Consider the following 24116-nt stretch of genomic DNA (forward strand, 5'->3'; position numbering starts at 1 on the left):
TATATTTGACAAAAAAATTAGTTCCAAAAGATGATTTTTAAAAAATTGGATTTTTAATTTTTAAATGTTCTTAAATTTGACTGAAGAAATAATGAAAACATTTTTATACAAAAATATAAAATATTTATCGGAATTATTAATTATTAAATTAATTACTGAAGAAATTAGTTGAGAAAATTTAGTGAAGGTTAAACTTTGTAAAGAGATTTAAAAAAACAAATACCTTGAAAATTTCCATTACTCGTGTCTAAAAATTGTAGACACTTTTTAGTTAATTTACCGAATAGGATTAATTGTTACTGAAGAAATACTTTCACTGATTACAAAGTTAGATTATAAATAATCTTTGTCAAAGAAGATTAAAACAAAAATTGAGTAAAAAAACTAGAAAGTCAATTGTATGAATTAAATATAAAAAATGTAAATAGTTGACGTTAAACATAAGGCTTTAGTTTTTATCTTATCTATTCGGGCAGTGTAAATACACGACGTCTTGTCATATGCAATAGAGATAGATAGAAAATATCAAAATAAGGTATTTTATCTAAGACAAAGCGCGCAAAACACTTTATAAAATATTTAATTGATTTATTTAAATTATTTCTTCTTCTGTGTGTCTTTTTTAATTTTTTTTTTTTAATGAAAATTAATTAAAGCGAATATTACTGTTTGAAATAGTATTTTCTTCCATTTAAAGAATAAATTGTAACATTTAAATGATAAATATTACATAGTGATTATTAAAATCACGATTTTACTTTTTTCCGTATACCTTAAAAAAAAATTAATAAAAAACATCTTTTTACACGTATTTCCCTCAATTTTTTGATAGATTTTATTCTTGAAGTTAATCTTTGAAGAAAATAATAATAATAAAGATGAAAAACTTGAGTATGTGTGTATTTTGAACATCCGGTCTCGGCGCCGCTATCCATGCAAATTAAATACAAATAAAGTAAGTGTAGATGCATACTTATTCGTCATATACGCTCTCAACACTTTTGAAGACGGCCATATATCTTTATATAAATATAAATGTGTATTTATGGATCTATACACACATAAATGAAGACTATGTGTCTAATTCATGTGTATGTATTAAATGTAATAAATGTAAGTAAAGTATATAGTTGTCTTAGGGCATCCGACAAAGAAAGTGAAGCTAAACCGAGAGCAGAGCCAGAGACCGGCGTTTATCCACACTGTAATGGTTTATACGATAATCGCTCCTGACGTCAAATATCAAATGATTTCGCAGCGTGAATCGGGCTGCCCCGTGAATTATCCCCGAGCTAGATTGAATGATGGCAGTGAAGCTAAGTTGGCCGACAACCACTTCAACATAAATAAGACGGCACTCACTACTTTACTACTGTATGTTGTATGCTGTATGCTCGTGAGCGGTGCTTTTCTCTCGTTGTGAGACACATGTTGTAATATAACACATCACCCTGTGTTGTATACACCACATACCATACTCTAAATCACCAGCAACATATCATAAACCACAGTCGCATCACATTCGATATGAAGAGAACTCACAGACATTGCTATCATCATTTATTTCACCGTCTATGCTACATCATCATTATCATTAAGTAAAAACCAAGGGAAGAGTACATTTGTACATGCAACAATGTAAAAAGTATTCCCAATTGTTAATTTTATCTTTTACATCATTAAATTTCAAGCTTTCAATTTTAGAGATTATTTTATGATCACATTTTATCAAGTTATATTTTTATCAAATTACAGTTAATAAATAAAATACAGTGATATTATTTAATTACATTTAATTTTTAATGATATTTCATTAATATAATAATAATAATAATAATAATAAATTATAAATTAATTTTTCTTAGGAATGTTAATGGTAACTTAATTTAAAATCACTATTACATTGTTCTAAAAGAAAATCTTCATTTACATGAAGAAAAATAATATTTGTCATTCTATACGGTAACTAGCTTCATTTTTAATAAAATTCTAAATGATACTATGTATAATAGAATTCATTCATATTTTTATGGTAATTAATTATACTGTTATACTGTAACTAAATAAACAGTAAATCGCACTATTATATCATTTCTAGGAATTGAAGCTATGTAGAATGCTACTCAGTCCTATGTTACATAGATCTCATTAATTTAAATAAATGAGCTATAATATAACTAAAAAATATTGATAATAACGAAATATTGGTATTAATCATGACACTAGCACAAAAATCAACAATAATATTTAAGTAAATATTTTAATTAGATATTAAGTAGCTATCGAGTTCTTATTGCGATAATTTACAGTAAATTTTTCATTTTCTTCAATTTTCTTTCATTTAATAATAACCTTGATTACTTTTCAATTTTTTTAAACTGAAATTGCTTTTATCAAAATTTAAAATTTGCCTTTTTATAAAAGTAAAAAAAATTATTTATTACATTTTGATTTAATGAGTTTAAGATTGTTTTTAGTTTTTTTTTTTTTTTTTAATTTATTCACTTATTGATTGAATTTTAATATATATCCAATCCATAATAAATTTATTTATTTATTAATGCATAATCTTACTGATTAAATTATGAATATATAGGAGATAATTAATGAAACTATGTAGAACAGGGATGAGTTGAATTGTTATAATATTCTTCTCAATGTAGAATGATAATAATTACTATGTTAACATAGCCAAAGTCACTATCAGAATTGAGAAAATTAATCTGTCAAGGAATTTTCGCGGCTAAAAAATCCTCGTTACCATCTTACATAGTAATAGTTACCATTTTACATTGAAAATATAACTATTATTTCTTCTTTTCGTATTAAGTAATGGAAAAGAATTTAATTTCGATTTTAATTGCGCTAAAAAATTAAAATTAAAAACCATTTTCAATTCACAGTCGCAGAAACTAAAAAAAAATAATACAAAGGTTTGAGACTACTGTAATAGTAAGTACTTTTTTTTTTCTATCTATAACATGATAATTGCATACGTATATATATTAAGTAGTTATTAATTAAATATTAAACATTAATGGACTTGCTTACAGTAATATTATTTAACTTAAGTGTTTATTGACTAGACACTTGATTAAATGTTTTATTTACTCGTCTCAAAACAGTATTTGAAAAAGATACCAGTAGAAATAAAAAGCACGAGCCTTCTTGATTGTCTAAGCTAACTGGCGTTTTTCGCCTCTTAATACTTTTAAGCGGCTCCGAAAATCTTGGCAGTGATTTCATTAATTCCAAAAAGAGACAAAATTCGTTTGTTGTCTTCTTTAAAATTATACAAAAAATTCCGGTGATTTTTTTCGAAAGTTCAAACAAACAACAAACGAATGTCATTCAACGCAAGTTGCCGATCTAATCAATGGTGTAGCGTCGTATCCATCGACTTCTTCACTGGATTGCGCGATTCTTTTTTGAGAACTCAAAATCATAGAACCATGTCTAGGGCTGCTGGGAGCCGAGCGACAATTACCGTCTAACAAGATTTTATTATTACCGAAGTACAATGCCCTTCTAAAATACTGTTCATCATTACAAATGCTGTTAATCATGTTATTTTTATGATTGTCGTCCGACTCGCCCAATTGTTCAACGCAAGGACAAGAATTGCTGGAGGATCGCGAGCTTTCCATGCAATTGGAACGGATGGAACAGAGTCCTTTACCCTTGCAAGGGCTGCTGTCGACAATACACTCCAGTTCATTGCTGATAACGGGACACTTTTTGTTTAACTGATCAGAACTGGAGAATCTGAGCCGCTTGGGCGACTCGCTGGAGCATCTTAAGAAAGTGGTCCGCGTTAATGATTTGTTTTTCAAAGAACTCTTTGGAACTAATAGATCTTGGACTGCTTTCTTCCCTCCGACGCCATTTCTACGCTCCAATCGATCGTTGGTGCGTTCTGCCCTCTGGATTGGATCTTCGCCTATCAACCAGTAAGTCAAACGCTCTCCTTTTCCTTTCATTGAAACTATTCCTCGTTCTACTAACTTGAATCCGCCCAATTTATCCAAGAGTTTTTTTGTTTCTTGGCTACAGTGGATTTTCAAGGCTGTTGAAATAAAGTTTTATCAGAATTAGCCCCGCATGAAAAAATCTATTCACATATATTTTTTTTGCGCTAAATATATGCAAAAAAATTTTTAAACTAAGAAATGTTTTTTTTTTTTTCAGTGTACACGGAAAGAACAAGATGACACTGGATATCATCCCAGATTATACTGAGTGAAAAAAATTTTCAGATAGTAGCTAGTACAATCCAGATTATAATGAGTATAATCTAGATATCACTCAGTATAATCTGGATTATACTAGTTACTATCTTTTTTTTTTTTTTTTCGCCACAGATATCACTGAGTATAATCTGGAATGATATTCAGTGTCATCTTGTTCTTTCTATGTATGCTTGCATGACTCTTTTGAAAAAATAGTAATTTTTTTGAATAATTACTAATAAATTACAAATTTATCAACATAGTTGATTAATATTGACTCACCAGTTCCTGTAGATTCCATTCGACTGGCAGTGTTAACAGTGTCACCAAAAAGGCAATACCTTGGCATTTTCAAGCCAACAACACCGGCACAAACTGGTCCAGAGTGAAGACCTATTCTCAGTTGAAGTTTTTCTAATGGCCGGTGACGAATAGTGAATTGCTTTATTGCGTCTAAAAGACATAATGACATACTGGCTATTTCTCCAGCGTGCTGGATACCATTTCTGATAGGTAGTCCACTGACCTAAAAAAAAAAAAATATGTATGTATATAAATATGTGTTTTATTATTTACTTACTGAATTATCAGTGGTAGTTTGTTATCTCTCACGTTTCATTATGTTATTTTTATAGGGAAGACAGCCAAGACAAACCACTTAAGGATTTTTATTAGCTTATAAATAAACCAACAGAGTATTTTTATCACATTTTATCTAAAAATACATTTCCTGTCATATATTTGATAGATTTAATGAATAATAACATTACCGTGGAGCAAACAAAAATTACTTTTTAATTTATAGAGTTTGAATTTTATTGTGATAAATTCATTTCACGGTCATCTTTTTTTTGGTTTTTTTGTATTTATTTTGACAAGAATTTTTTTTTTTTTTTTTTTTTTTTTCCAGTAAAGAAATAAATACGTACCACCATATAAGCATCACCAATAGTTTCAACCTTGTAAACATCATAATTTTCAATGGTAGAATCAAAACAAGTGTAAAGATCATTAAGAAAATCGACAACTTGTAGCGGCGTGCTTTCAGCAGACATCGACGTAAATCCAACAATATCACTAAAATAAATGGTGACACAATCAAATCCTTCAGCTTCGACTTTGTGACCTCGTTTCAATTGCTCAGCAACATAACGGGGTAACATTTCATACAAAAGCGCATCGGTTTTCTTCTTTTCTTCTGTCAACTGATCTGTACGTTCATCTACAAGAGCCTCTAAATTATTGGCGTACTTCTCCATCATCGCCATCATATTATCGAAAATATTAGGCTTCATTCCTTTTCTCAGGGGCCGTAATTTATTCCGTATAATTTTAAAATCTGGACGGCTTTCAGGATCCTCTGCCCAGCATTCGATCAAACAGTCGCGTACAAAGTCGAAGCAATTCTCCAGCTGATCGACTGACGGTCGGAAAGGTGGTACTCCAACATCCCGAACAATAATCCGCTTCAAAATTTCTGGAGCTGTTAATTCTGTTATACCAAAGGGTCCATGCCGACCGTGAAGTTCATACAGCACGATTGCGAATGAATACACATCTCCTTTTTGATAATCGCGCACTGTTGGTTCTTCTATTGCTGTTGATCTCAATAATTCTGGCGCTTTGTAAAGCAATCCTGGGGATTAATTTTTTTAATGATTAATTTATAATTCTGCAATTTAATATTAGTGTATTGAAACTTTACCTTGATATTTCTTCATGACATTTTCTGGGTCACACTCTGCATCTTTTTTGAATTCCCGGAGGCCAAAATCAGCTAGCTTCACCACCCAACGTGAATCGACGAGACAATTTGAGGTACTCAGGTTACCGTGATATTTGAGAACTGATTCATGAAGATACACCATGCCCTGCAATGTAAAGAAGAAATCAGAATTAGGCAATTAATTTTTTTTATAAGTAAAAATCTGACTTAAGAAGTTAGGCGCAGTCAGAGGCATAAAAAATCAGCAGTTTAATGGTTTACTTGTAAATTTTGTTAAAAAAAAAAAAATTAACCTGAATGTTTTAAACGGGCGCATAATAAAAATTCTATTTTTTTTTTCAAGTCCAAAAAAAATTTGTAGTTTAGAAAAAAAATTTTTTTTTGCATTCAAAAAAGTGTAAAAACCAAAAATCAATTTTTTTTTTAATCTGATTACACCTAATCCTTCAAAGACGGAAATTTATCACAGATTTGCTCAAAGAGAAAATTCTATTTATCCCAAAAAAAAAGACTAAATTTATTCCCAAGTTTTCTAAATTTATTTTCTACCGTAATAATTCTTTCTGTTAAGTAACAAGTTCATTAAGTCAACATCTTAAGCTTGAAATAATCTTTTTTTCGAATTTTACGATTGGAGCATTTGCGTGATAATAGTTACGTCGAGGTAGAAATCAAATCAAGGATCTCTCGATACGTACATATAAGTTCCCAAAAAAAGGACAAGATTAAATTAATTAAAAATAAAAAAATCTTAGTTCTGAAAGAATGTAAGATAATAGTTAATTGGAAGAATTTAAATCTTATCACCGGCTTTTAAATTAGATAAAAATGTTTAATACAGTGAGGGATGAAAGATTTTAATCAACGTAACAGCTTTTAGAAAGTAGGGGAGTGCCGAGTATAATAGGACCGTTGAGAAAATATTGAAGGTAGATAAATATGAATTTTATTATTATTAAGAGCTAAAAAAATTGTAAAAAAATATTATTGTTATTTTTCTCGAAGGCGCAATCAGAACTAATATTTATTACATTTAAAAGCAATATCTTTATCATTTGAATAATGGATTTTTGTAAAATTTTATTTAGTGTATTCAGATAAATAAATTTTTTGCTTCCCTGGAAACTATTGAATTGTGAAATTGAAGAATATAAACCTATTTGTATTCATATTCACAAAGCAATACTCATCTCATGAGATGTAAATTTATTTTCTTGAACCCTCGTTACTTTCAAACTAAAAATATATATTATATTTTTATACATTAATAATAAATAATGAAAAAACTCACTTGAATGATGTCCGCGACTAGAGAAGCCATGAACATATTATCTAGTTTCATATCTTCATTTTCCAAAATATCTTTCAAGCTACCTCTGGGACAATATTCCACAACAATACAAATGTTAGGCGGATCGGTGCAAGCCCCAATAAAAGCGTTCAAATTATCATGCCTGAGATCGCGCATTATCTTCAATTCTTTCTTCATTTCCCTCGTAATCTCAATAGATTTTTTACGGACTTTCTTAACCGCAAACATCCTACCCTTGTAAAATCCAATCTGGGTGTAAATCATCGAGTAACGGAAATCCGCGTCGGGGTTTGAGCTCAGTGATACTTGGCTCGTCCTTACAACAGGCTGAAAATCACCAATCAATCCTCATTATAATCTATATTATTAAGAGAATAAGAAAAGTTTTTTTTAGTTAAATTTAGGGTCATTGCAAAGGTCATGACTTAAATTTGTGCCTCTTCAAGGTTTCATATCATTTGCACCGATAGTCAATTTATTATGATAAGAGATATGAGCTCATTCCGATGTTACACTCATCAAGACCTTTCATTTGAGTACCCACATTAATTTTTCATATATTTTATATATTTATATATATTATATATATGTATATATGAAAAATATATAAAAAATGCATGTGGGTACTCAAATGAAAGCTCTTAATGAGTGTAACATCTGGATGTGCATATATCTTTAAAAAGGTCAATAGTTCTCAAGATATACCTTCATTTCTTGATAATTGATATTTTTAAAGATGTAAGCTCATTCTGATGTTACACTCATCAAGAGCTTTCATTTGAGTACCCACATGCATTTTTATATATATTATATATATACATATATATAATATATATAAATATATAAAATATATGAAAAAATTGATGTGGGTACTCATATGAAAGGTCTCGATGAATGTGATGTCAGGGTGAGCTTATATCTTTAAAAATGTCAATAGTTCACAAGATAAAAAAAAAAATAATTAAATCAAAGTTTTCTTATTATCATAATCCGAAAATTTTGGCAGTCGCATAGAGAGACTGAAAGTTGCTAGCTATCATTAATTAATATAATAGATCCAAAAAATTAATTAGTAAAGAAGAAATCACCTTAGAATGTGTCTTTGCTTCACAATTAACATTATCATCTTTATTTTCCCGTATTTGAATGTCCTTATAATTTACTTTCCATAAAAGTGAATCCAATTCTTGCTCATATTTCCAGTTGCGATAAAGAATCAACGAAATTGATAAAAAAATAATGAGTAATCCTCCAGCGATTCCACCGACTATTTCTCCAGTGTGAGCTAAAAATTATCACCTCGTTAAAAGTCGGTAAATTTAAGAGAATTGCAATATATTAAAATAATAATAATAAATATATTACCATTACACTTTTCATCGTGATATCCGCAGAGTGGTTCAGCAAGAGGCGGACCATTACCCAGCCACATAATTTCTCTTGTCAGTCTTAATTTCTGAAAGGAAAAAATTTTACTAATAAATTGAAGCAAGTTGAAACAATTTATCAATAATATTTTGGCATTGAAGCAAAAAATCCGAGTAGCAGTTGGCTCCAAGCTAACATCTTAAACTCTCCACTCTACTCGAGAAGTTGAAATAGCCATCAAAGAAAATTGAGGGGTGAGGAGAGCTATTACCCCCCACTCGTCTATCAATTCGCGAAATATTACACCGACTACTCTCTAGATTATTCAATAACTTATTGTATCACTAGCACTATCTCTGGTTATCACAAAAGTAATATTTGAATAATAAATAGAATCAATACTTCATTGGTATTCAAGCTTCGTGTTAGTAAAAAAAGAGACTTACAGGCAGGCTTGTTACTTCTTCTTTTCCAATAAAGTAACCGATGGGATACAGCCCGTGTCCGGTGTCCGAACGATTGTCCAGAGAAATCAGCGTGTAATTTCCTTCAGCGTCACCATTTTTATCCATGTAGACCATGTATCTGTGGAAATTATTTATTGATTACTTCAATTATAAAATTTACGTTCATTTTATTGATAACAACAATTTTAAAAAGTTTGAAAAATTTTAAAATGCACGATTCATAATAATTATTGAATTTTTTAAAAAAAATATTCTTTATTGGAAATTGATCAAGTGAAGGGGAAAAAAATAAAATTTAATTTCAATTTAAAGAAGAAATAGAAAGACATTAAAATTTTTTTTTATTTTTGTAACAATTAAATTATGATGAAAAAAAATTCCAAATGGAAAAAATTAAAAATTCTAAGTCCGAATAAATTATTTCAAAAAAAATTTTTTTTAAATTTTTACATGTAGAAAATTTGTAAAACTTTAAGTGCAATTTTTTCAAAATAATTTTTTTAGTTCCTATTTAATTAATTAAAAAAAATCAAAAATTAATAAATAAAATAAATCAATTAATTAAAAAAAAAAAAAAAAAAAAAAAAAAAAGGATTTTTTATCAACTTATTGTGTTTCCAAGCTCCGGAGATTTTTCTACTGCAAAAATAGGAACAAATTTTTTAATTTATTTTAATAATATTTTTTTCTTTTTAACACTGAATAAATTTTCAAAATTTGTAAAATTAATTTTTATTAAATTATCTTTTTGATAATTCACAAATTATTTTGGATCTGTAAGCTAACAAGAGAATAACAATAAAAATAATTGCAGAAAGGAAGCGAAAAAATTTTTTCTCTAGTGCTTCTTATTATGACTCGTACAAAAGTGAAAAAATAAATACACACCCCATAGCGCTGTAATAATGAACCCCGTGAAGTGCTTCAACCATCTTCCGACCGTCTCTAGGATCACGACCCTCATTTAAGGCAGCTAGAAGAGATCTTTCATAGAGATGAACAGCGTCGTAGAGATAAGCCGTCTCTGGTACTATCTACTTTGAAGGAAAAATAAAAAATATAAAAGTGGGTATAGTAGCAGTTGACTACATAACCGCCAATAAAATTTTTATGATAATTGTAGTATGGTGTCTCAAGTCACCTGAACTATTCCGCCAACGTTTGCCAGTGGATTACTGAAGTTGAAGGGTGGCTTCTGTCTGTACTCGTGAATTAATCTGGTAAAGTTGTCAAAGTTTACTGGAGCTGAAGCCACGATACTAAAGTAACTTCTGTAAGCACGAAGAACTGAAAGATCCGTCTGCTTTTGCCACAGACCACGAAGATACTTCTCGGGTTGTTGTTCATCATACTGTTCCGGGTCCACTCCAACCACCCAGTAGTCTCCTAAGGTCAATAATTAAATATTAAATCATATCGTACATTTACGTAATATTTACAACTTCTTTTTTTAATTTTTTTTTCTCTAGTTTATTTGTAAGCTCAATTTTTTGACCCATTGGAAATGTCAATAATTATATTTATAAGGGTAGACGAATTGATTCACTTTATTAACTTAACAGTTATCCGGTGAAACAGACATATATGATGTAATAATAATTTAAATTATATTATGATAAGTATTTATTTAAAAAGTAGTTAAAAAAGTGAAAAATGGTAAATTAAACAAATTGGTAAGTAATTAAAGCTCTCTCGGGAGAATCAAGCGTTTTAACAAGCAAAACAACAAAATTTATGAATATCCAATAAATTGGAAATAGCAGATGGTTGTAACAGTTTGCAATTTCTGCGCTTGTAGTTTCTTATCCACAGTTTCGATGCATTTTAAATACTTGCAAATAATCATAAATATTTTAATTTTTACGGATTTTAATTTAATGATTGTTATACTGGAAAACTTTTGAAAGTTATTTGAATGAATAAACTTGAACGATAATAGTGTAGTGACATAAATATACGAATAAAATATTAGCCACGTCTCATTAATCATAACTTCATACACTTAAAACATTAAAAGTACAATTTTTTAATATTTTATTTTAAATACTTGTGTTTCTACTTCACTAAAATATTATTATCTATATTATACTCTAAATTCACGGTATTTATTGACGATACTCAATGTAATATCTAAATAATTAAGAGAATAAGGAAAATTTTGAATCAGGGAGAGTTTTTATTTTAAAAAAAATTTTACAGTAAATTTGATATGATCAGAAAGACAGCTTTTTTTTTTTTTTTTTTTTAATTTTTGGATGAGTTTTTAATATTTTGTTTATTCTTGATCATATCAATATTATTTTAAAAATTTATTTAAAAAATATCCAAACTACTTACCTTGAGATTAAATTATTTATTAATCAATACTTTTAAAAATTCAAGTGATAAAATTTAACAAAAGATTTTAGTTTTAAAATTTACAGTTATTACACAAACCCTGATTATACCAATAAGTTATTTCGTTCCAGATATTCTGTCTGCGGGTCATATGTTACAGAACTAGAATACAGAAAACTGTGGAATAGAAGAAACCGGGTTGATACATAATTAAGTTCTTGGCTTAAAGTTAAATTATGTAGTTTGATTAAATAGTTTCAATTAAAATATCTTCTTGCAAAATAGTTTTCAAAATAAATTAAAGCTTAATTGAAAATTAATTTACTGTGTTTAATTCTGGTCTAATGAATAAAAATATAATAAAATAATAATAACAGGAATAAAAACAATAAAATGAAGTAATAGATACCATTTTCAAGTAATTTCTTGTCATTTAATGCCATCAAGAGACCCATGTGCTCATAATAGTTGCCAAGTATAACATATACTAAAACAAATAAAAAAAAATATATATGTATATTTAAAATATATAAGAGTCAATATATTTGTAGAACGAATGAGCTCGAAAAAAGGAAATAGTAAATTGTAGCTCGTTAGTTACGGCATCCGTTTCTTGGACAATATCCAAATGCTTCAGCCACTTCTATCTTTTAAAAGTTTGAATATTCAATGGCTAGTGTATAGTTTATAGTATGAAGTATATAGATGGAGATGGAAAATGTTTAACCATTTATTTTCCGAGTTTAGTTTACCAGAAAAATGAAAATGGACCGTGAAAATCGTTCCTAGCTGTACGAAAGAGTTGATAAAAATATTCCCGAATATTTTTATGGAGTTTTCAACACGCATTTATTACTATCACTGGAAAACATTGTAAGAAAAATAATAATTTGTGAAAAGAGTGCCACGTAAATATTCTAGCAAAATTTTTAGCGAGTCGTAAAGAAAAAAATAGAAAGATTCATAAAGACTTTTTCAAACCCTCGATCAGGTCGACGGTACTGAGAGACCAATGATCTAATAAAACCGCGTCGCGACGCTTGTAGAAGCTAGAGAAAATATTATGCAAACAGCGAAAAGAAGAATTGGTTTTTTTTTTTTTTTTTTTTTAGTCTTTTAGTTTTTGTAAATGATTTATTGATTTAAAAATTGAGCTTTTTAATTTTAATTTTTTAGCGCAATTAAAATCGAAATTAAATTCGTTTCCATTACTTAATACGAAAAGAAGAAATAATAGTTATATTTTCAATGTAAAATGGTAACTATTACTATGTAAGATGGTAACGAGGATTTTTTAGCCGCGAAAATTCCTTGACAGATTAATTTTCTCAATTCTGATAGTGACTTTGGCTATGTTAACATAGTAATTATTATCATTCTACATTGAGAAGAATATTATAACAATTCAACTCATCCCTGTTCTACATAGTTTCATTAATTATCTCCTATATATTCATAATTTAATCAGTAAGATTATGCATTAATAAATAAATAAATTTATTATGGATTGGATATATATTAAAATTCAATCAATAAGTGAATAAATTAAAAAAAAAAAAAAACTAAAAACAATCTTAAACTCATTAAATCAAAATGTAATAAATAATTTTTTTACTTTTATAAAAAGGCAAATTTTAAATTTTGATAAAAGCAATTTCAGTTTAAAAAAATTGAAAAGTAATCAAGGTTATTATTAAATGAAAGAAAATTGAAGAAAATGAAAAATTTACTGTAAATTATCGCAATAAGAACTCGATAGCTACTTAATATCTAATTAAAATATTTACTTAAATATTATTGTTGATTTTTGTGCTAGTGTCATGATTAATACCAATATTTCGTTATTATCAATATTTTTTAGTTATATTATAGCTCATTTATTTAAATTAATGAGATCTATGTAACATAGGACTGAGTAGCATTCTACATAGCTTCAATTCCTAGAAATGATATAATAGTGCGATTTACTGTTTATTTAGTTACACTATAACAGTATAATTAATTACCATAAAATATAGATTGTATAATTTACAATTTTATTAGAAATGAGGCTAGTTACTATATTCCTATTTTCTTATCTCTGGGAATCATGCACGTCATTATTTTTTTTTTCTTACTTCTAAGATTTAAGCAATGTAATCCATATTGAAAGTGTAACATTCTAATTCTAAAAATATCATCATAGCGTAATTAAATAATACGTGGAAAAAAAGTGTACGCGTTGAATATTTATGTAACAGTTTATTTTTATACGACAAAGAGTAAAGAGTAATGAAAAAGGAAAAAGAGTATAAAAAAAACGTCGGCATCGTTAGTATAGTCCCTCTTTGGGATAACGAGGCTTCAAATAAAATAACTAAACGCACGTGCGTTTTGATAACCTGCCGGGTATATAATGTACATTAAACACAGTACATTACAGTTTAGATGTGAAGGGAGTATCAAGCGAATAAAGAGCACGTGGTTACCACATTAGTCGGCATGTAGTCGACTTATTCGCGAATAAATCCGACGTATTCCAAGCACGGTACTACTATACATGCATGACTATCATGCGGGTTTAGCCACTACAATACAAGTGAGAGTCTCCGAGTCTAATAAATATGTCAAGTCCGACAATTTTACATTCTTGTGAATTGTGTGTCATATATATATACATAAATCGTTAAGCGCATCTTTTTTAACTTTTAATAATTACCATTTTATGTAACCTTTAAAAATATCAAATGTTTTCCTTATCTTCAACGAAATTAATTATGGTAATAAATCTCTGCAAGATGTCTCAATTGAAAAATATGTTGTCTTCAATTTTTTTTTTTTTTTTTTTTTTTTTTTTTTTAAGCTGATATTTAAAAAACATACTCTAAATTTAATGACAAGCTTTTTTTTTATGCAATATTAATTATATAAATATACTTTATTTTTTTTTTTTTATAACATTTTCAAATGTTGGTTTCAAAAAATTCTTGCTTCTAACTTAGAGAACGCCATTTTCAAGTATAGTTCTTGTAGTGATTTACTACTGCAGCCATCTCTTGGAATTTTCTGTATACACAAATGATAACTAAAAATTATGACGTAAAATTTGCTATATAATTTAAAAAAAAACCATTCGGCAGCCGAAATAAAAGTAGATTTCTTAAATAAAAAAAATATTAATTTCTTATAAAATAACATTACAGCCAATAATTGTAAAATGAGTAAAATTGAGGTTATTACTACACGGGAAGAAAATTAAGGGAATTTTTACTATTTTACTATCGTAATTTTTATTTCATAAAATAATAACGGTGGGCTATACTTTTAATTTAGTCATTTTTATAGTTTGTCAAGCTGAGTCAGAAAATGGCTAAATTTTTTAAAAGTTGTGCCATAAGGACGGCTGTAGTTAGTTTTTTATGAAATCTGCTAGAAAGAACAAAAATTTTATGTAATTTACATTCGTTTATTAAAAAAAAAGGTATTTTACTAATTTGATGAAGAAATTATATTGAATTTAGCTCACAGTCTGTTAGAATTTCAAGTTTGAGCGTATAGAAAATTGCAATAAGCACTGATCGTAATCAATCTCAAGTTAAAAACGATCAATTGAGGCTGAAAAAAAAAATTAAATTTTTTTTTTAACTTACAAACATTATCAACTGTGTAATCTATCAAATTGACTTAACAATTACTTATTTCTATGGTATAATAAATAAATAAACAAATAAAAACAGAGTAGAATCAAGTACATAAATAGTAAAATAAAAAATGTGTTTTCGTGGCCTTACGTACTTCGCGTTTCACGATAAGTAGTCGCAACGAGCTCATGGAACGGATTGTTCATGTGAGTGACGTGGTACGGCTCCTTCCAGCAACGGAGATAATTTACAGAGATTCCAGACGACTCAAATGAATCGAGAATCGTCATCGCTACGCTTGACATTTTGTTATTGAACTCAAATAAACTTGAGTTCATGTACATAAATGTGACCTGGTGATAAAAATTTATTACTACCATTAGAAAAGATACTTTTAAAAGTAAATCATTAAACTTTTATGAATGAACTTACTTTTGTCCAGTTAAATGCTAGTAACACTGAAACGACAGATTTTGATATTTGGGTGTCTGGCGGGCGAGTTCTAGCGAATGTTGGAAATTCAATTTTGTTTGATGTTTCCTGATGTGTGCAGAACTGAAAAAAATTTATCATATTGTTAGGATTTCAATATCAAACTTTTATATTTAAGCTTGATATATTGTAAATTTAAGAAGGTTCAACTCATCTCGTCTTCTATTCTTATTCTATTACATAAGCCAGGCAATTTATCACCCGGGATTCGAGGCCTTATTTTTCACTTTACTTTCCATTACATTTAGTCTATTGATGAGCTGATTTTAATATTTACTTTCAATTAATTAAGTTAAAGCAATCATTCAACTATGATGTAAAATTTTATTTTTAAAAATTATTATTGATTAATTTTACCGCCAAAAATATTTCAATCCATAAAAATAATTTTTATAATTTTTTTTTAAGCAATCACATTTTTTTTTTCATACTTTATTAAGAGTAGAATAATTAAGAAAAAAAAAAAAAGGGCCATTTGGGAGTCGAAGGGGAAGTAGATTTGATACTACAATAAAAATGATATGTTTAAAGGCGTTTAGTCAATTAAAAATTTTGAGTTTCAGTAATTTCAATAAAAAATTGACATTTTAGAAATTTTTTGTTAATTAAATAAAAATCTTTAAAACTGATTTGAAAAAAAAAAAAATTAAATGTTTTGATATTTAATTTGAAACAACAATAGTGTAATCCTTATCGTCTTCCTTCCTTTTGACAAAATTAACTAATAACTTAGAGCTTATCGCAACTATGTAATTAATGCAACTTACTGCGCGTTGTTTCAGAACGGAAAAGAATTAATAAAAATAAAAATAAAAATAAAATATTCGCCACTGGTCTCACTTATAAATAATAGCCCAATCTGTAAACATTTTCACTGGATCCCAAACAGTTTTATGTCCGACGTCCTTTTTTTTACGATCAATAAGATTCAATCAAACGTACATTTTTATTCAATTTATATACAAAAGTTTATATATTTTAGCCGAGTAACTTTTCGATTTTCACATGAATTGTTTTAGTGCATTTGTCGTATTGAAAACGAGAAATATAGCTTCATTGGTAAATTAAATAAAAATATAATTTAATAAAAGTCCAATTCATATAAAATGTCTGGAAGTTTTCTAAATCTGATTTACCATGCAATAATTCTTGAAAAAAATATATAAAAAAAAGTAATAACAAGAATAGTAAGTAGATAAACTTACATATGAGATCATTGGAAGGTTGAAAGCAGCCGCCATTCTTCCTTCATGAATACAAGTCTCCTGAGGACCAATATAAGCGCTAATATTTTTAGTCCAAAGTTCAGCGGTCATGAAAATACTCGTTTCTTCTTCTCCATAAGTTTCAGCGACCAGGAACTCCAATTTATGTCCGCGTTTGCCTAGTTCACCAGCGTTTACCTTAAAAAATTACAAGGATACCATTTTGAAATTTAGTAAGAAGAAAAGTATTTTTTATTATTATAAATTGTCCAATAGTTTTATTTAAATTAGAATTTTTTATATTGTAAAACGTAATGGAAAATAAAAAGAACATTTTTTATTTAACTGTCATGGTAATATAAATTGATCTTATTTTTCAGGATCTAAGCGGAAAATTTTAGTTACAATTTAGTTACAATATATAGGTTCAAAATATTTGAAAAAAAATTTTTTTTTGATCTTAAAAAAAAAATAACTCAAATTTTGATATTAATAAAATTTCTTCTTTAAATTCCATCTAAATAATTTGAACTATCTAAATCATACATTACACTAATTAATTAGTTTATTTGAGCAATGCTGAATTATATTTCTAACTTTTAATGTCAGTAAAAATTATTTTTTGAATAAAATTTCATTTAATTAAAATTTTATCAAATTTTTAAAAAGTTTAAATTACTTATAAAAAATATACAAAAAGATTTTATTTGAAAAAATTTTTACAAGTTCAACATTAACCGAATTTTTTCTTAAACATTTTTTTATCAACTCATCCACTGATCCTTAACTAATTATAAGAAACAAAGTGACTATTAATTGACTGAAACAAGTCTATTTTTTACAGCTGAAGACACGATAAAATACTCCTAAAGAAGAAACATAAAAGAAGAAAGAATTACGGGGATAAAAAAAAGTTGTTGAAAACATAAAAGACTTAACGATCGAGCCAAGATTTTTTTCTTCCAATACCAAGAGCAAGATCAGGCGGTGAAAGCTATGGGAAATAATTCCGGCTGCAGTAAAATGCACGTCAAAAAATTAAAATCGTTGTTCATGCGTCATTAACACCACTCACTATTGCTTTATTTGATATAAAATAAAAAATTAATTTTCAAGTCCTTGAATTATCTCCGAAATTAACGATCAATCATTTATCGGAAATTATTAATTATTATTGATAATAATAATAATAATAATAATAATAATAATAAACGATACCTCTTGAACAGCGAGAGTGATAGCTCCAGAGATACGAGTACCAGGTCTCTGGTACTCGAAATCGTCAGGCCGTCTCTTGGAACCAGTGATGTAGCCTAGGGTGAAGGTCTTCGCGTCGACAATCTCGTTGACCAAAACGTGAATCGTTGTCAGCAAGAGACACGCCCGTTCCACGTTTACTAATCGCATGCCACTCTGATCTGCAAGCATAATTTACTTTGTTTTAAATTTAAATTTAAATAAAAAAAAAGAAATAAAATAAAAAACAGGGATTGCGACATCATATCGGCTCGGAGATTACTATCGATATACATGACAAATTATCGAATTGAATTGACAATGAATGATCGAGATTTAAATCGATGTAATAGTACCGTACATTGAAGTAGTACAACCAAACTTTGGTCTACACTGATAAAAGGATTTATTAACAATTTAATTTATTTCAAGACAATTATTTAATTTATTAAATTTTAATAAATATTTTTTTTACATTCAATAAATAATTATTTGGGAAGAAAGGACATTTATTAATAGTTAATAAGTATTTATTAACAGTTAATAAATATTTTATTGAGTTAATTTGTTTTGCTGGCAAAATCATTTTTATAAATCATTTGAATTAATTATATTACATTACAATAACGTTTATTGGAAAATACCAAATTTTATCACAGTTCATAATTATCTTTTATATTTTTAAATATTAAAAAGGTTAATTTATTTAATTAATTTAATTATCATCATGTATTATTCCAGCTGTAGGGTCATAAAAAGTGTCAAAAGGAAATTGCTATTTTTGCTTTTTATTTTTATTAAATATTTATTGACAGTTAATAAATATTTATTAAATCCTATGATGTTAAAAAATTATTTATTAATAATTAATAAAGCTTATTAAATATAAACAAATCCTTCTATCAGTCTAGCACGCAGAGAGAATAGAAGAGACTCTGGAGATCTTAACAAAATATCTAATGTGTAATATTGTATTAATAATGACAAACCGATCGTCTACGGCATAAAATGAATTAGTCATGTTAGTGAATAGATGCGGAAGTTCTATGACTAACTAATTCGTAGTTTCTATGTATATGCATAATTTTTTTTTTTTTTTTTTTTTTTTTTTTTTTCGTAATCGTAAACATATTTTTAATCCTGTTGTTCTAGATGCGGCGGTGATCTAATCATTTATTCTGTGTATAAACCGAACTATAGTCTTTAGTATTTTGAATCATGTTTATTCGATTAATCGTTTCACTGTTCTCTGTTGTCATAATTGAGTAATATTGTTTTTATAATTAATCTCTTGTATTAATGAAGTATTCATTTAAAATTATGATTTGTTTATTTTTTTTTAATGTTAATTTATTGGGGACTGAAGAAGAAAATTTTGTTGATTATTTGTACAGATTTAAAAATTTTATTTGCTTTTTTAAAATACTGAAATTATAAAAATATTTTTTTTTATGTAATAAATAATTTATTTTAAAAATTAAAAAAAAATATGAGTGTAAAATTTTATAAGTATTTTTTGAATTTATTTGTTTGAATAAAAATCTCAAAAATGAATACCTTTTTTTTTTTTTAAGAAATTGGAGAATTGTGTTTGTATAATAGTGAATGGGTAGTAATATAAAGAAGGGGAAGAAGTAGAGAAGTAAGGAAGTAAATAATATAATATGATTTTAGACTTACGGAATTACTAATGTATTATCGAGTTGTGTTGAAGTTGTCACATTAGGAGGTCTCGTTGTGATAATGGACGAAACTGCTGCCAAGAAAAATCATTGAGGTTTCTTGATACTGAGATGTTCATTGGTATCCCGTCGATTTTTGATAAAATCATTTCCGCATCTTTAAAAGTAACGCTGGTTTTCTTCTGGTGAATAAAAAAATTCTTTTTTTATTATTATTATGTTATTCTGTTTATTTTATAGTATAGAATTTTTAATCGTAGAAAAATAAAGTTAAAATAGTTTTCAAATGACTAGAAAAATGATATTATTAAAAATACTTGATTTTGTTCATATAGCCCATGGCTATTCTTGTGTCACAATAGTTTTAATATAATTACAGTTTAATAGCATAAATGTTAATTTTCCAACGAAATACTATAAATTTAATATTCAATAAAATAGGAAAAAACTTTTTTAGTACTTATACAATCATTCCACACAGAAAAAACAAACTTTATGCATCAAGAAAATTAAAAGGAAGACAAAAGTAATAATGGAGCAAGAAGAAATTTTCTTGGCTCAAGAAACTTTGATTTCATTCAAGAAATTTTCAATCTTCCTTAGTTTTTTCTTGAGCCAAGAAAATTTACACTCCAGTCAAGAATTTTTTTTTTTCAGTGTATGATTGCACTGAATTAACTTGACTCCAAAGAAAAATTCTCCACGGAAAAAAGTAAACTGTAACAAATAATAGTCAATTTATAATAAGTAATGATCAACTGCTAAAAATTACCATTTTAAACAGTAAAATCGTGATTTTAATAATCACTATGAAATATTTATCATTTAAATGCTGCAATTTATTCTTTAAATGGAAGAAAATACTATTTCAAACAGTAATATTCGCTATGTGAGTGTCGAAAATGTTAAAGTTTAATAATTAAGAATTTTGACTTTGATATTTATCATTTCATCTTGATTTTTTTTTTTCAGTGTATAAAACTTTGTATATAGCACCAATATTTATTTTAATCAATACACTTTATAAAACATTAAATTAACATTCTAATAAAATTATTTTTTCTTGTATTTTACTACTGTTTTTTTTATTAATTTTTTGTTGGTATTTTTATCATTCTAAAAAATGATAAAATATGAATAAAATAATGATAACAAAATTTTACGTAACAATTGAATTTAAAACGAAAGAGTGTGAACAAGTCACGACACTTACTCGTGTCGAGCAAAAAAAGGGAGATTAAATACATGTATGTAATGCGGGAGAGCCTGAGGCAAATCGTATGAAGATCGTGAGTGATTTACGTACTCGTTTACTATGGTGTCTTTCTAGCTCATGCCGATTGCGAAATAACGAATAACAAGAACAGACGTCGTAAATGCCTTTGAACTATAGACAAATGTGATTTATAACTATATATTAATAATATTATTTATAAATATATACATATATACATATTTCACATTTTATATTTTCTAAGCAATACTCGTTCTAATTATAAATTATTTTTCAAGATCCACAACACGTTTTTTGTCTACTTTATTTTAGTTTTACCGTCGAACATTTTTTTTTTGTTACCTCAAAAACTCAACATTTAAAAAAACGAAAGTTTATCGCTTTATTATAATAATTACATTGCCGTAAAAAATTTATCAACACGCGAAATATTAAATTGCATAATAATCAATATTAATTTATGCTTGATCGTAAATAAATAATATAAAATTTTTATATTTTTCTGCATTATACCAATAGTTAAATTTTAATTATCTTTTATACCTGTTTAATGCTAATTTATATTGCGTGCGATTGTGTAATCAGTCGACGAACTTTTCTGGGAAAAATGAGTGGATTTTATTTATTTTTTCATAGATATTATTATAATTTAATTTACATAATAATATTTGTAATTTTTAACAAAATATCCGTGCATTGTTGGTAAATAAATAAAGAATTTATAATTTATAATTTAAAATATTGACAAGGTTGTAAATGATCCTACTTATCCACTTGTTAAATTACATTAAATCCACGCCTGTGAGTCTGATTCGCTGTAGCAAAAAATATGAAATTTATTCGCGAGAAATGAACACGGTAATTCGCTTGTCAAAAGTCAAGAAAACGACATGTGCTCTTTTCAAGTATAAATATTTTTAATAAAAATTTATCATTTGAATTAATTTCAAAAATAATAATTTTTTTTTTTTATTAAAATTATCATTATTTTTTTTTACATACAAGATTATAATTTATGTAACATTTAATTATGTCATGACAGTTTAAGTTCATCGAAATCAGATCAGCAATTGTCTTGAGATTTATACCTAACAAGTTTGAAAAAAAAAAAAAAATCAAATTATCATTATTATATATATCACGCAACTATTCGCGCGATAAAAAAACCCGTGTATTTATACACTTCTTTTATGTCCCGGTAAAAATATGCCGTCGACAGTTTTCACGCACAGATATTATATATTATACATTATTATTGCTGTTTTTTTTTTTTTTTTTTTTTTTTTTTCGACTTTTTTGGCGAGTCAATTGAAAAGTACAAAAAGTGTTGAAAAGAGCTTGTAAATATAGTGTAAATAAATAAAGTCACGAATTGGTGGATGTCAGATGCACGAGAACGATAAAGAGTCAGTACCCAATCTTGGGAGTTATCTTACAACTGTCACGATCATAAAGTACACCGGCAATCGACCTAACTATTTCAATTGCTCTGTGTCGAATGTTTTATATCCTAAATAAATTAATCAACTTTTTTCCTTTCACTCTTTAACAATTTTTTTATTTATTTTATTGCAATTTTTAAAATTATAATTATTAATATTTGATTTCTTTATTTAAAAAATATTAAATTTAATTAATATTGATTCATAATTTGATTTTAATGTTTTTATTTATTTTATTGCAATTTTTAAAAATATAATTATTAACATTTGATTTTTTTATTTAAAAAATATAAAATTATATTAAATTTAATTAATATTGATTCATAATTTGATTTTAATGTTTTTTTTTTATTTTGTTGCAATTTTTAAAATTATAATTATTAATATTTGATTTCTTTATTTAAAAAATATAAAATTATATTAAATTTAATTAATATTGATTCAAAATTTTATTTTTATTTATTTTGATGAAATTTTTAAACTCTACTTTACAAAATATTATTTTTTAGTGAAAAGTCGGTGCAATAAAAAAATAGAAATAATTAAAAAAAATCTAAAACAAAATAAATAGAAATAGTGAAAGCAATAAGAACGAATTGGATCCTAAAAAAAAATTAGAAATTACTTTCACTGTATTCTATATCTAAAGGTATTGAAGATTAACAATTTGTTAAATTAACTTGCTGTTGAATGAAATGTGTGCCACATAATATGAAGGAGACGTTAAGTAAAAAGAGAATGAGAAACAATTTAGTTATACTTTTATTACAATCACGTTTTCACTAGCCCGTATAGTGTTTTAAAGTTTATCGAATCAATTTCTACTAACATATCACTCGCGTTGTAACTTTTAACTCAACAGTTTTTAGATATAACGAAATTAATTTTTTATTATTATGTTCGATCTAAATTTTGCCGCTTAAATTCAAAGCTTTTATTATAATTATCTTTAATTTAAATTATCTTATTAATAATAATTTTTCTTAATTTAAATTAATGTAAAAATTTATTTATGATCAATCGTTTAATATAAATGTTTAAAAATTTTTTTTTTACAAAAAAATTGTATAAGAAGAAATCATTTGAATTTATTGAAAAAAAAAAAAAAAAAAAAATTATTCATATTGAAAAATGAAGAAACTTTTTGAAAGATTTTGTATCAATTACTTATTAAAGTTTTCTAAAAGAAAAATTCATTTAAATATTGAAATAAAAAAAGTTTTTAATATTGAAAGTTGAAGAAACTTTTTATGAAAGAATTTTATTAATAATTTATGAATGAAAAGTGAAAAAAATTTATGTAATATTGAAAATAAAAGAATTTTTTGATAAAAGTTTTATGAAAAATAAGAAGAAATAAGTATAATTAAAATATTAACCTACCTGAAAAAAAACCCACTATAAATTGATCACAAAATAAAAGTTAGAAAGTAATAATAATTCTTTTTAAGTTTAATAAAAAAAAATTAAGAAAAATAGAAACAAGAATAATTGAAAGTTGTTAAGTATGTGAAAAATTGTATGAAAAGTGAGGGAGGACGGTGACAGTAGTCGAAGACGCGCGCGGCCAGACTGGTCGTTCATTCACCAAGAGCCAGAATATACTCAACTAAAAACAGTGTAGAATAAAGCTGGTATGGAGCGTAGAGCTGCAATCGTATCCTCAGGGGGGTAATCGCACTACATTTGTGGCGCATGACCACCCACAGGATCACTTCCCTTGAGAACATGATCAGACGATGCTTTCTTCCTATACACCTTTATCC

At 26.8% G+C, this 24116-nt stretch overlaps 1 protein-coding gene across 2 annotated transcripts; it reads right to left on the bottom strand.

Moving 5' to 3' along the window:
- Positions 1-1553: 1553 nt before the first annotated feature.
- Positions 1554-23923, bottom strand: LOC141524359 (guanylate cyclase 32E). 2 transcript variants are annotated; one of them, XM_074238187.1, is made up of 17 exons: positions 23734-23923; positions 19673-19853; positions 17975-18174; positions 16757-16954; positions 15492-15614; positions 15214-15412; positions 11849-11926; positions 10244-10488; positions 9991-10136; positions 9082-9220; positions 8633-8723; positions 8356-8552; positions 7247-7594; positions 5935-6100; positions 5159-5865; positions 4512-4755; positions 1554-4066 (listed from the first exon to the last, which is right to left on the bottom strand). In XM_074238187.1, the coding sequence occupies exons 3-17, from the start codon at positions 18161-18163 to the stop codon at positions 3348-3350; spliced, it is 3789 nt and encodes a 1262-aa protein (XP_074094288.1). In that variant the 5' UTR covers positions 18164-18174; positions 19673-19853; positions 23734-23923; the 3' UTR covers positions 1554-3347. The 2 variants fall into 2 exon arrangements, with proteins under 2 accessions (XP_074094288.1, XP_074094287.1); XM_074238186.1 differs by having other exon boundaries at positions 19673-19856.
- Positions 23924-24116: the final 193 nt, after the last annotated feature.

This window comes from Cotesia typhae, unplaced genomic scaffold, assembly GCF_013202065.1.
Source record: "Cotesia typhae breed Kobodo isofemale line unplaced genomic scaffold, CoteBio_Ctyphae contig_22, whole genome shotgun sequence".
Taxonomy (NCBI): domain Eukaryota; kingdom Metazoa; phylum Arthropoda; class Insecta; order Hymenoptera; family Braconidae; genus Cotesia; species Cotesia typhae.